This window comes from Hemiscyllium ocellatum, chromosome 26 (genome assembly GCF_020745735.1).
Source record: "Hemiscyllium ocellatum isolate sHemOce1 chromosome 26, sHemOce1.pat.X.cur, whole genome shotgun sequence".
Lineage (NCBI taxonomy): Eukaryota > Metazoa > Chordata > Chondrichthyes > Orectolobiformes > Hemiscylliidae > Hemiscyllium > Hemiscyllium ocellatum.
In genome coordinates this window covers 23,478,152-23,492,472 of record NC_083426.1, presented here as the reverse complement: position 1 = coordinate 23,492,472, position 14,321 = coordinate 23,478,152, and the positions used below count along the sequence as shown (strand labels likewise).

At 40.2% G+C, this 14,321-nt stretch overlaps 1 protein-coding gene across 1 annotated transcript in view; it reads right to left on the bottom strand.

Moving 5' to 3' along the window:
- The window catches only part of elapor1 (endosome-lysosome associated apoptosis and autophagy regulator 1), a 126,412-nt gene that overhangs the window by 22,287 nt on the left and 89,804 nt on the right, over positions 1-14,321 (bottom strand). The window contains exons 15-17 of the mRNA XM_060845453.1: positions 8,867-9,040; positions 8,577-8,757; positions 7,545-7,644 (exon numbers count right to left, since the gene is read on the bottom strand). Coding sequence (XP_060701436.1) covers positions 7,545-7,644; positions 8,577-8,757; positions 8,867-9,040 — 455 coding nt within the window. The remainder of the gene's footprint in view (positions 1-7,544; positions 7,645-8,576; positions 8,758-8,866; positions 9,041-14,321) is intronic.

The following is a 14,321-nucleotide window of genomic DNA, read 5'->3' as shown; positions in this document are numbered from 1 at the left end:
TGTGTGACTTCCTGGAGAGGCACTACTTGGATGAACAAGTGAAGATGATCAAGAAGCTGGGAGATCACATCACCAACCTGAAGAGACTGGGAGCCCCTGAGAATGGCCTGGGAGAGTACCTGTTTGACAGGCTCACTCTGAGCTGAGTGGGATTCTGGAGTCCTGTACGTGAAAGCAGAATTGATTTCTCTATTGCTGAATGTGGAAATAAAATATTCACTGATTAAAAAAAAATAAACAGGGGATTTTGAGAGTATCCTCATTCTGGGGACTGGGTCTGAGTAGGCTGCTCAGAGTCCATGAATTGTGCACATGTAGATAAAGGGTGACTTAGTGACAGGATACCTGTGTAGTTGCTTCAACAAAGGTATTTACATACAAAAATGTGTGCATGTGTTAAATGAGACAGCAATTTTTATATGGAATGTACAGCTTAATGATTAGCAGCCAGCCGACAAACCCAATGGGTCTGCGCTAGTGCTTGTGCTCCACCCATGTCTAACCCTGTCAGCATAAGCCCCTCTTTTCCTTTCTCTCTCATACTTATTTAACCACCCGTTAAACTCATTGATGTTATTTGCCTTAACTATTCCTTGTGGAAGCATGCTCCACATTCTAACCATTCTCTGGATAAAAAAAAACTTTATGCCAAATTCCCTGTTGATTTTCTTTAGTTATTATTATATACCATGAGCCCCTAGTTGGATTGCTTCGTAAATTTTTTCTATGTTTATCCTGTCATCCCTTTCCTAATTTTAGTGGCCTTTGTTACAATACCATTATCCTATCTTCCCCATCAAAAAAATTGATGAAACCAGCATCAATAAAGGCAGCCAAAAGATAAATGAATAAGTATTTGAAAAAGATGTTTTTAATAAGTTTGGGGAAAGGGGCACAGCAAAGTGGAGAGCTCTTTCAAACAATGGCATGGCAGCTTGAATGTTTTCCTTCTGTTCTTTTTATTCTGTTTCCCCTGAAAATTAGCCAATGAGGTGGTTTCCCTGGGACCTGTGAGCGAACTGCCTCGTTCCACACCACAACTTGTTGAACAGCATATCACCCAAATTGAAAGGATCCACATTCTTTAAACAAAAAATTCATTTGAAACTGAAACCCATGACATTGTGTAATCTGTCTCAACATGTGCAAAATTCAACCAGAAATCATTTTGCATCAGTCAATTTTGGTTGTGATTCACCAGGAAGAGTCAACCCGTGGACTGCGGACTGATTGCCTGAAGTGCCCCACTGTAACCTTTGTGCATTGCAAGAGGATTGTTGTGGCTGCTCTGCTGTAGTTTTTTAGTACTGGTGTTGAATATCAATTAGATTTTCCAAAACAAACCTGGATGACAGCTTGCTTGTGGATGTGACACTACAGCTTGCTAGATATTTACTATGATGTTTGAAAGCTGGACATTACCCACTTATTTATGAAAATCCAATCAAGGTGCAAATGCACAAAAAAAATTATAAAGACAAAATTGCACAATAAACAGAGGATTGCCTGGTCCTGATGCACACTTGATGCCTGCGCTGCCAATAGACTCCAGCTTGCAGAACTTCCAAAGTGAAATAGTCTGCATGAGCATAATCAAGACAGAAGCTGGCAACAAACTGACAATAGCCAGTGTTACTGAAAGCTGATGAAAATGGAGCATTAGGACAAAAGTGATGGAGAAGAGGAGGTGGAATTGGCTGAGCCGACAGGATAGTCCACCAGTGTTGGCAGTGGAAAGATTCACCTGCATTACATTAACATTGCCTTTAGCCTGTTGCGTGGCACATCATTCTCACTCCATTTGTCAGACACTCCTTCTCAGTTTCTCAGTCTCACTGGTCAGTCAGTCATTCGCCCTTCACTCAGTCACAGTCACTGATCAGTCACATCAATCAGTCACTTTCCCCTCACTCACAGTCACTCATTCTCACTCACACGGCCGTTCATTCAACTGCAGGATCAGTGCTAAAATTAGCTGAGTGGGCTGACTCAGGGGTGAGGAGAGCAAGGGCCAGAGGGGGGGTGAGGGGAGCAGGGGCTGAAGGGGTGAGGCAGACATGGCCAGAGGGGGTGAGCATGGCCAGAGGAGGCAAAGGGAAGGGCAAGAAGAGCACACACCAGAGGGAGTGAGGGGAGCAGGACCAACAAGACCCTAGGGAACCAACAGGTGGGGAGACCCCCGGGGAAGTCTGGGGATGTGGTGGAACTGAGTTCTGGTCCAGCTTTGAAATGTTTTGAGCTGATTTATATGGTTATCTTGGACACCCCACTTTGCTTTAGCTACAGTCTCATTTTGCTTCTTAGTCTGTTCATCAGTCAATGTGACTTGTGATTTTAGGAAAATCAGTCCAAGAGTTTGATTTTGCTTCTGCTGCATTGAATAACTTTTGATTTGTGTTTATATTCTAAAATTCCAAATCTTCATTGTTGCCATCGCATTGGGCACTCAGATTAAGTTGCCTCTTGCGGTGAGCATCATTCCATCACAGAGCCTCAACTTCACCTTCCAGGATTTCATTTCTGGATCATCGTTGGTCCGACCTTCCTCAGATCTGTGAAGCTCACTATCTTGTAGGAATTTTCAATTGATAAACTTTGTTAAGATGTAGAATGAATCATCCAAATTTTCAACCAACAGCTCTGCAGTAGCATGCTTGAGAAATGTTATCCGGCACCTCCGCAGCAATCACGATAACAAGCTTTATTGACTATTTGTCTTCCTCCTGGCTAAACATTTGCATGGAAAGTGGTTTAGCTTGCTGCAGCTAAAACATTGGTTTTTCCATGGTCAGCACACAGTCTTTTTCCTTTCTTTTTGATGAACATTGGAATATTTGCAAATTATCTTTCAGCCTTGATCTTTCTGTGGGCTCTTTTGTGGATACTTGTTGCTTTTCACTACTTGATATATCTGGTTGTTTTTCAACACAGTGGCAAAATGTGTGATTTTCTTGCAGCAGTGTTCCTGTACCTGATGTGGCAATGCTTGTTTCTGGATCAGTGGTGCTGGAAGAGCACAGCAGTTCAGGCAGCATCCAACGAGCAGCGAAATCGACGTTTCAGGCAAAAGCCTTTCATCCTTTACTCCTGATGAATGGCTTTTGCCCGAAACGTCGATTTCGTTGCTCATTGGATGCTGCCTGAACTGCTGTGCTCTTCCCGCACCACTGATCCAGAATCTGTTTTCCAGCATCTGCAGTCATTGTTTTTACCTCGTGGCAATGCTTGTGTTATCCTTCATAATAGAATAATCTAGATGTAGGTAATATAATATTGAAAGACCCAACATTTGTTACATCTTGTATATATAGAAATATTACATTCACAGGCAGTTCTGTGTCTGTGCTGAAATTAAGCTATTCAGCAACAAAATGTAGCCTGCATCCATCATTATGTCATACCCAAGTTATGATGGAGTCTAGGACTTTTACACCTTTGAGCCACATGCTATTATGCAGTGATGGTAAGATGAGCATAATACTTTGTGATATATTTCATGGGGAAGTGGTGTTGCAGTGGCAGTGGTAATCCAGAATCTCAGGATAATGTTCTGGGGAACAAAAAAACAGAAATTTTTGGACAAACTCAGCAGAACTGGCATGATCTATGGCAGGAAAGCAGAGTTAACATTTTGGGTTCAGTGATCTTTCTTCAGAACTGTTATGAAGGGTCGCTGGACTTGAAATGTTAACTCTGTTTCTCTCTGTACAGGTGCTGCTAGACCTGCTGAGTTTCTCCATAAATTTCTGTTTTTGTTTCAGATCCTAAATATCCACAGCTCTAATGGGGACATTGGTACAAATCCATGGCAGCTCGTGGAATTTGAATTCAATAAAGTCCATATTTTTATACAGGCAGAGAGTAATGGCCAACAGAAGTTTTGTGAATGAATAATGGTTTTCAATGGTGGTCTGAAGGCCTCAGTTATGGCTGGCATGGTTAGGATATTTGCAGATGACACAAAATTGATTAGGTAATTGATAATGAAGAGGTTGACTGTCTACTTGAGGAAGATATCAAAGATTTGATTGAGTTGACAAAAAACTGAATTCAAACCAGAAGCTTTGCAGTTGGGGACGCCAAGAGAATACCTAATAAGCAAAGGTTATTGAGAGGTGAAAAGAAAGTAAGAAACTTTGGAGTACATGCCCACTGATCCGTGAAGACAACAGGACTGGCTGATAAGGTGATAAAGAATGCAAGGGGATGTTTTCCCTCATTGACAGAGGTACTGAATACCAGGGCAGGAATCTAATACTGGAACCACTTAAGACACTGGTTAAGCGATGGGTTGAGTTTTTTATACAATTCTGGTCACCACAATACAGTAATTGTTTAAAGAAAGAGTGAAAGGAGATTTACAAAATTGTTTCCAGGTTTTGAAAATTGTAACCATGAGGAAAGACCGAATAAGGTAGGGCTGTTTCTCTTAGACAAAGGAGACTGAGGAGCAATTTTATTGACCAGTCCAAAATTACAAGGGGCTTGGATCACGTGGGCAGGGAAGACCTACTTCCCCTAGTACTGAAGACACATGGGGGCACAGATTTATGGTAGAAGAATTAGAACAGACATGAGGGAAATCTTTTTCACCCAGAGGATGGTGGGTGACTGGAATTCACTGTCCTGTTGAGGCGGAAAAAACTTATTTAAAAGGAACTGGAGCACACCCAAATTCCTGAAGCTTTAAGCTGATAGACCAGTGCTGGAAAGTGGGATGAGAATGGGCGGCTCAGTTGGCTGGACAGCTGGTTTGTGATGTAAAAAGAATGCCAAAAGCATGGGCTCAATTCCTGCACCAGCTGAGGTCACTTTGATGTAATCTCCTTCTCAACTCACCCCTCGTCTGCTCTCTAATGGGAGAGCAGCTCTGTGGTCCATTAGGCCCATGGCGACATTACCCTTTTACCAATTCTGGTTGCACTCTGCCTATCCTACAAATACTTGTATGATAAGTGCCTGCAGTGAGTGTGCCTAACAGCACAGGTCACATAAATTGATTGAATTAAATTGAATGATTTACTGTCACATATATTCAATATAAAAAACAGTGACAATTTTATACTATCGCCATGTAACAGCACCAAGCTCATTACTTTAAAATAAAACAGAAAATAAAGAAAGAGAACCCAAAGAGAGACCAACTTTTCCTTCTCTGGCCCCAGAGTCCCCATTTCAGGCTTCACCTGCCCACACCATGCTATCCCCAGAGTGCCATTCCAGGCTTCACCTGCCCATGTCATGTCATTCCCAGAGTCCCCACTTCAGGCTTCACCAGCCCATGCTATGTCACCCCCAGAGTACCACCCTAGACTTCACCTGCCCACGCCATGCCATGCCATGCTCAGTCCCCACTCCAGGCTTCACCAATCCATACCATGTTGCTGCCAGAGTTCCTGCTCCGGGCTTCATAAGCCAGCCAACTCTGTAGCCACAATGGCTCTGAAGACGCTGCTGCTCCAATCACCATCAAAACTGCCTTCCTACCAAACAGCTCTCTTTAGAAGGCACACTTAAGCTAAAACTAAAACAAAACTGAGAAAAGAAGAAAGAGAAAGAAAGAAAAGAAAAGGCAGATGAAGAGGACAAGCCCAGCTACAGGAGCCCGGGTGCTGCCTTTTCCGTTGCTGCCATCTTGATATTAAGGACAGAGTTCCATGACTGCAGAATGCCAGGAACTACATTACTACATGTGCATTTCCATCTAAACATTGAGAGGGAGAAGAAAGAAATATTTCAGCCTGAAATCAGTATCCATAGGTGTGTTGTGTATGTTAAGGAACACATTTTTAGGAAAGATGTGGAAGCTTTGGAGAGGGTGCAGAGAAGATTTACCAGCATGTTGCCTGGAATGGAGAATAGGTCGTATAAGGACAGGTTGAGAGTTCTCGGCCTTTTCTCGTTGGAACAGCGAAGGATGAGGGGTGACTTGATAGAGGTTTATAAGATGATCAGAGGAATAGATAGAGTAGACAGTCAGAAACTTTTTCCCCGGGTACAACAGAGTATTACAAGGGGACATAAATTTAAGGTGAAGGGTGGAAGGTATAGGGGAGATGTCAGGGGTGGGTTCTTTACCCAGAGAGTGGTGGGGACATGGAATGCGCTGCCCGTGGCAGTGGTAGAGTCAGAATCATTGACGACCTTTAAGCGGCAATTGGATAGGTACATGGATGGGTGCTTAATCTAGGATAGATGTTCGGCACAACATCGTGGGCCGAAGGGCCTGTTCTGTGCTGTATTGTTCTATGTTCTATGTTCTATTTTTATTTTCTCATATTTTCTTTGAAACTATTGAATTTTTAACTTAGGAAAAAAATTCATTTCTATTTAGCTGGTTTGCTAATGTTCATTTGAGATTGTTCTGTAAATTTATTGGAACATCTTTTTTTGCTTTGTATGGACAAATTCAGTGCAACCTTGTTTAATGACCTGTTTCCCTCCTCTGCAGAACCCAGAATCTAAATGCAGAGAATGTGGCAGAGAAAGTACAGAAAAATCTGTATGACCAACAAAATACAAAATTGCAGCATGAAATGTTTCCTGGAGATGAGTTGTATTGTTTGTAAATTTTGTGAAGCAAATGGGGTTTTTTTATGATTACATAATATTTTATTTAGTTGCATTTTCCCAGTAAAGGCTTGATTTTTTTAAACAGCTTCTGTTAATGCTTCTTTCAGCTTCTTAACCAGTTTTTCATGACTGCATACAAAGCAATCATTCATTTGAAGTGAGTTCACCGAATACCTTTCATGCAAGTTGTTATTCAACTAGGGTGATTACAAAAAGTGAAAATGGAGTTTTGGCCACGGACGGCCAATCAGTTTTGATGCCTTCCAACCAATAATAGCTCACCGATCACAACCAAGTGTTGACTGTTTCCAAATGACAACAACTGAACAATGTTCACGTTTTCTTCCAAGTGAAGGCATAGTGACTGTCCCTAACTCGTCTCACATACTTGTTGGTACCTGTTCCAAGAATTCTAATTAAACTGTTTGTTCTTTTTTTATCTGGAAGCACATTAAACAACCAAAGTTATTCTGCCTGTCTTTGTACATCCGCAAAACAAGGTAAGTCTTGCTCAACTGAATGAGTCATGGCCAGTACTATGGTTCCTCTTGGCTCCACACTAAGATATCTATTTATGGAAATAAATCTCTTTATGGTGATAACCTCCAACTGACATTTTAAAGACTACCAGTCAGCATGTATATGAATCAGGTAATGTTGAACACATTAGCTCAAGGCCTATTGCTTTCAGGCAAAAGTAATCTCTGGCTTGGGACCTAAATTGGGCAATGGGCCATTTTCTCTCAAATTCAAGGGTACAATTTAGATCATTGTGAAGGAGGGATAACGCAGCAGTGCCTGAACAAATAGGGGCAATCAGACACTTTCAAACATGGGAGAATGGCACTAAAATCGAACTACATTGCACTCACCAGAAAATGGGTGCAATGAAATCCAATTTCATTCCCAGTATTTCCATGAAATTCAGGAATTTAACAATTCTTTTCAGCAATGAAGCCCAAGTCACGTACCTATAAAAAAAGATTATATCGGGTAGTGTTCTGTCTTTCTCAATAGGAAACAGATCAGGGTCAGCAGTGATATTATCCAGTGTGGTTTGAGTGGTCACTCCTGGAAAGAAAAAAGAAAACTTTTAAGAAATTGTTCAGTTTAGAACCAGATATTGTTGTCTTAATGGGATTAATTTGTCAGCCACAGCATTTATCAATGAATGAAAAAGGTTTGTATTCTTCAAAATAAATTTAACACAGTGGTATCTTCGACAAATTCTCAAAGATGTTTATTTCATAGTCCTCCACTCCTGCTAAGTGCCCTATGATCTTTATCACATTGACATTTTCTTTAATATGATTAAAACCACTAAACATATGATTATTTGACAAGAAATGGCAGCTCATAAGACAATTTTTATATTTGTTTTATGATATATTATTTACGAGAATGGAAATAGAATCAGAAATATTCCTCATTTGCACTTCACACAGTAGTTGGCTAATGTTCAGCATTTGGGTGTTGTGAGAGGTAGATGATATTTGCAGTTTAATATTTTGGTTATTTAGACTCTGATAATCAGCTGTAGGAATGTTAGTTCAAGAAAGAACTAGAATAAAAAATTCAGCATCAAAAATATCTGATGCAGACTTAACCAATTATTTCAATTTTTAAAGTAGTTGAATTGAGATTTAAAAAGGTATTCACTTCTTGGTAAACAGCATTTCATTATCTAGCAATAATATGTGTCGATATTCTCATATGGTAGCACCTGCAGATTGTAATTTACAGGTTAAAATTTATAAAAATATGATGCTTCTCCAGTTTATAATAATATAACAGATGAAAGCCAAGCCCATTCACTTTAACCAGCAACATCTTTACTCTTCTCCTTGATGTCTCAACATAGTTATAGCTCATTGTTACCTTTTGTTTCACCTATAGTTTGAGACAATAGCTCACTATAATAATTGGCAAACATTTCTATTCACATCCATTCCAGCATGTACATGTCTTATATCCATGCATTCTGTTTTAAAAAAAACACTCACCAATCAAGTGATCCGCTAAATTGATGGGATGGGCTGACATAATTGTCCTAAATCCTGTCACATCTGATGGAACAAGTGTAGATTGGCAGATATAGGACGTGACAGCTCTGGCAAAACCTTCATCATTATCAATTACACCTTCACTTGTTACATTATCCACACAAGAGGCCAATTTCCTTCCCTTATGGAAATAAAAAGCGTAAACATTTAATTCCAGAAGGGTGGTTAATCGTTTTGTGTACATGAAGGTGTTGAATCCTTATTAGTATCAAGACGTCTTTCATTTCTACCTGATTTCCACAGAGGTCAATGTTGAAATGGTGAAAGTATCGCACTCCTTTTGGAGTGAAACGAGGACCACTTGTAATCGACGTGGATTCATTGAGAAGACTGAAGTCATAGTGCCATGTCCAATGCTCTTTGTGAATTATAAATGTGCAATTGTTGTAACAGAGTGTGTGGTTCTGAAAAAGAAATGCACACACAAACTATCAACATGGAGAGATTTCAAACAAATCAATTTTATTTAAAATAAAAAGTGCTGGAAATCACAGCAGGTCAGGCAGCATCCATGGAGAGAAAACAAGTGAACATTTTGAGTCCAGATGAATCTTCATCAGAGCTGAAGACTCTCCATGAATGCTGCCTGGCCTGCTGTGATCACCAGCATTTTTTGTTTTCAGTTCAGATTCCAGCATCTGCAGTAATTTGTTCCTACAATTTTACCGAAGATGTCTTGAAAGAGTTTCTTCAATAAATCTTCACAATCAATGGATTACTTCTAAATTGTAATCAAGTTGTTATATAGACAAATAGAGCAGTCAGTGCAAAAGGGGACAAGTTTCCCATAAATTAATCTAATCAATTGACAAAGTAATCTGTTTTTGAGCTATGGATTGAAGCATATTTGACAAGAATCAGAAGAGAATTCCCATGCTCCTCTTCCAGTAACTATATTAACTGAGCTGGTACAATTGTAACATTTAAGAGACATTTGGATGGGTATATGAATAGGAAGGGGTTGGAGGGATATGGGCCGGGTGCTGGCAGGTGGGACTAGATTGGGTTGGGATATCTGGTCGGCATGGACGGGTTGGACCAAAGGATCTGTTTCCATGCTGTATGGCGAGACTATCTTATGGCTAGGGCTGTTTTCCCTGAAGCATCAGAGGCTGAGGGGTGACCTTATAGAGGTTTACAAAATCATAGGGGTAATGGATAGGATAAATAGACAAGGTCTTTTCCCTGAGGTGGGGGAGTCCAGAACTAGTGGGCATAGGTTTAGGGAAAGAAGGGAAAGATAAAAAAAAAGAGACCTAAGGGGCAACCATTTCACACAGAGGGTGGTACGTTTGTATGGAATGAGCTGCCAGAGGAAGTGGTGGAGGCTAGTACAATTGCAACATTTAAAAGGCATCTGGATGGGTATATGAATAGGAAGAGTTTGGAGAGATATGTATCTTTTGACACAAATCAGATAGAAAAAAAATTGAGAACCAGGAGGCGTATTGTGGATTATGATGGGAGATGTAAAAATAAATAAGTGACTCAAAAAGGAATTATGAGAAAATTCTGCCAGCCAACAAAAAGCTATTTTAGTCGTAAAAAGGTGGCAAAAGGGGTAGGACTGATTAGGAACCAACCAAAATGAGATTTTCACATGAAGACAAGAGGCTTTGCTATGGTTCTGAATGAATAATTTGCATCTGTCTTCACCAAAGAGAGAAATGGAGCCACAGGCCATGGTGACAAAGGACAGTTCTCAGTCACTAGAAGGGTTCAAAACTGATAGGGCAGAAGTTCTGGATAGACTGTTGTACTTAAAGTTATCCAGGACCAGATATGATGCATCTAAGGATTTGAAGGAAGTAAGAGAAAAGTGTCAAGATTACAGCTTTGATCAACAAATTTTATAATAAGTCCAGCAATTGCAAACCAGTCAGTTTAGCTTCAGTGGTGGGGATATTTCTGGACACAATTCTTTGGGATTATTTAGTAGTTACATGGAAAAAGTGGGTTTATTAGGAAGAGAGGGCATGATTTCAAAACAGACGGTACGTTTAACTAACTTGCTGGAATATTTTGAAGAGGCAACAGAAAGATTTGATGAGGGTAATGCTGTCGATATGGTGTAGATGGACTTTTATGATGCAGTGCCATACAGACCTATGACCCAAGTCATCTATCATGGAGCAAAAGAATCAATAGCAACATGGATACAAAATTGGCTGAGTTACAGGAAACAGGGTAGTGGCCAATAAATATTTTTCAAATCATTAGGAGGAGCTTGAAGCCACAAATTCCTGAGTTGCAGAAAATAATTTAACAACACGAGTAGTTCCCAGATGTAAGATAGTCATAGAGTCATAGACAGTAGATAATAGGTGCAGAAGTAGGCCATTTGGCCCTTTGAATCAGCACCATCATTCATTATGATCATGGCTGATCATCCACAATCAGTGTCCTGTTCCTGCCTTATCCTCATAACCCTTGATTCCCCTATCTCTAAGAGCTCTGTCAATCTATTTCTTGAAAGTATTCAGAGACTTGGCCTCCACTGCCTTCTGGGGCAGAGCATTCCAAATATCCACTACTCTCTGGGTGAAGAAGTTTCTCCTCAACTCTCTTCTAAACGGCTTACCCCTTATTTTTAAACTGTGTCCTTTGGTTCTGGACTCACTCATCAGCGGAAACATGCTTCCTGCCTCCAGAGTGTCCAATCCTTGAATAATTTTATACGTCTCAACCAGATCCCCTCTCATCGTTCTAAACTCAAGGGTATACAGACCCAGTCGCTCCAATCTTTGAACATATGATAGTCCCGCCATTCTGGGAACTGACCTCATGAACCTACATTGCACTCCCTCAATAGCCAGAATGTCCTTCCTCAAATTTGGAGACCAAAACTGGACTCAATACTCCAGGTACGGTCTCACCAGGGTCCTGTACAGCTGCAGACGGACCTCTTTGCTCCTATACTGAATTCCTCTTGTTATAAAAGCCAGCATGCCATTAGCTTTCTTCACTGCCTGATGTGCTTTCATTGTACTTTCTTTCTTTCATTGTACTTTCTTTCATGCTTGCTTTCATTGACTGATGTATAAGAACACCGAGACCTCGTTATACTTTCCCTTTACCTAACTTGACTTCATTTAGATAGTAATCTGCCTTCCTGTTCTTGCCACCAAAGTTGATAATCACGTATTTATCCACATTAAACTGCATCTGCCATGCATCTGTCCACTCACCTAACCTGTCTAAGTCACCCTGTATTCTTATACCATCCTTCTCACATTTCACCCAGCTTTGTATCATCAGCAAATTTGATAATATTACTGTTAATGCCTTCATCTGTATCATTTATGTATATTGTAAGCAGCTGCGGTCCCAGCACCAAACCTTGTGGTGCCCCACTGGTCACCACCTGCCATTCCGAAAGGGACCCATTGATCACTACTCTTTGCTTCCTGTCAGCTAGCCAATTTTCAATCCAAAGTCAGTACCATGTCAGTACCAAGTCAGTACCCCTAATACCACGTGCCCTAATTTTGCTCACTAATATCCTATGTGGGACCTGATCAAAGGCTTTCTTAAAGTCAAGGGGGTACACTACATCCACTGACTCTCCCTTGTCCATCTTCATAGTTACATGCTCAAAAAATTCCAGAAGGTTAGTGAAGCACGATTTCCCCTTTGTAACTCCACGCTGTCTCAGTTGTACAGCACAGAACCAGACCCTTCAGTCCAACTCGTCCATGTTGACCAGATATCCTAACCTAATCTAGTCCCATTTGCTAGCACTTCACCCACATCCCTCTAAACCCTTCCTATTCATGTACCTATCCAGATGCCTTTTAAATGCTGTAATTGTAGCAGCCTCCACCACTTCCACTGGTAGATCATTCCATTCAAAACAGACGTTATGTTTAACTAACTTGGTGGAATATTTTGAAGAGGCAACAGAAAGATTTGATGAGGGTAATGCTGTCGATATGGTGTAGATGGACTTTTTGTGAAAAAGTTGCCCCTGAGGTCCCTTTTATATCTTTCCCCTCTCACCCTAAACCTATGCTCTCTAATTCTGGACTCCCCCACCCGAGAGACAGCACCTTATCTATTTATCCTATCCATGTCTCTCTAATGCTCCAGGGAAAACAGCCCCAGCCTATTCATGCCATATCATTAGATTTTGATATTTACAGAAGTTTAAGCAAAACATATTTCATTGTCAGAACTATGTATGATAAAAGGGATGTTGCAGTTTGATACTCAATAGCTGTATTCACCACTCGTACTACTTCCTCCGTACTTCTGGTCACTAGAGATATAAAAATATTGTTCAACTTTTTCTGCATACAAAGTACAAACATGGATTTGCAGGAAAACTAGAGACAGATTTTGGAGGCACCAACAAATGCAAGGATTTTGGAGACGAAAAGGAGGATGAAAATAGACCTTTGCTCTAAGAAGAGAAGAGCCAGATGTGAGTTTTTATGGAGGGAAATGACAATGACAGGTTTGAAGGAAAGATGCACAATGCCTGAAGAGGGGGAATCTTTAACAGTATCAATGAACACAGGCAAGACTAACTACAGTTCAAATGTTATTATTTCAGTTAGAAACACTTGAATACATCCTTTAGGATGTGAAACGGTATTATACTGCAAATTCCATTTTTCCCTCTGAGCTTTCCTATCACTTTTCTTCTAAGCTCCAAACACATAATAACACATCTTTTTCCTTCTGCTAAAATCTCCACAGATTTATCCTGACTCATTGCAGACCCCCATCTCCTCTTATGCCAAATTTCAAAGCATGCCCTATTTTTCTCAGTCTTTCTGATCTCTTGAAATCTTCAGGCTGTTCAAACACTCAGCAGGTATTATCTAGTCATTCTCTCTTAATTCACTTCATTTTCTCAGTTAGTCACTTCAGCCAAAGAGATTCACCTTTGAACAAATGGTTTACATATTGAATTTGTAAGTACCCGGCAGTATAACTACATTACTTCAGCAATTATTACTTCATATGTTGGTCCTTATATAATCAACTATTGAATAACTATTGATCTTCAAGAATTATTGTACACATAATACATTGGATAAAAATATTAAATGATCACATTTAAGAGCATATTTACTTTTGTCTCGCTCTGAATTCCAAAGTCACCCCATGTTCCCAACAGGGTCCCTGATGCTTTCTCCAATGGTGAAGACATGCAACCAACTAGTCTTTGGGCACCTATTCACACTACTTAGAGACATGAATAAATATCTAAATGCTGCTCTCCCTCCCACCTCTGGAATGTGTATCACTTCACTCTCAGTCTGGTGGGTAGAAGATTTTCCAACATTCCAAGTTATAGAACTCAATACACCAACGTACTATCCACTGGGACTGCACTTACGCCTGGAACCACTATTACAGAGGAATGTAACTAGGAAAGAGAATTATTTGGGATTCCTCTTTGAAAATTAGCCACTGCAGACTATGGAACAAAAGTAAGAAGTGAGCAATAAAATTAAGGTGCTCCTATAGAAGGACCCACAGATTTCAATTTAATTTTTCAGCATAAATACTAAGGCCAAATGAAATCGAGTTCCTTTAAGTTATTTCATTCAAGTACTTGTATATATCTGACACAATTTGTAAAAAGATTACTAACGTTTAGGTTATCTGACCTCATAATTGAACACTAAATGTGTGAGCAGAGGGTAAACCTCAATCTCCAAATCTGATCGGTGC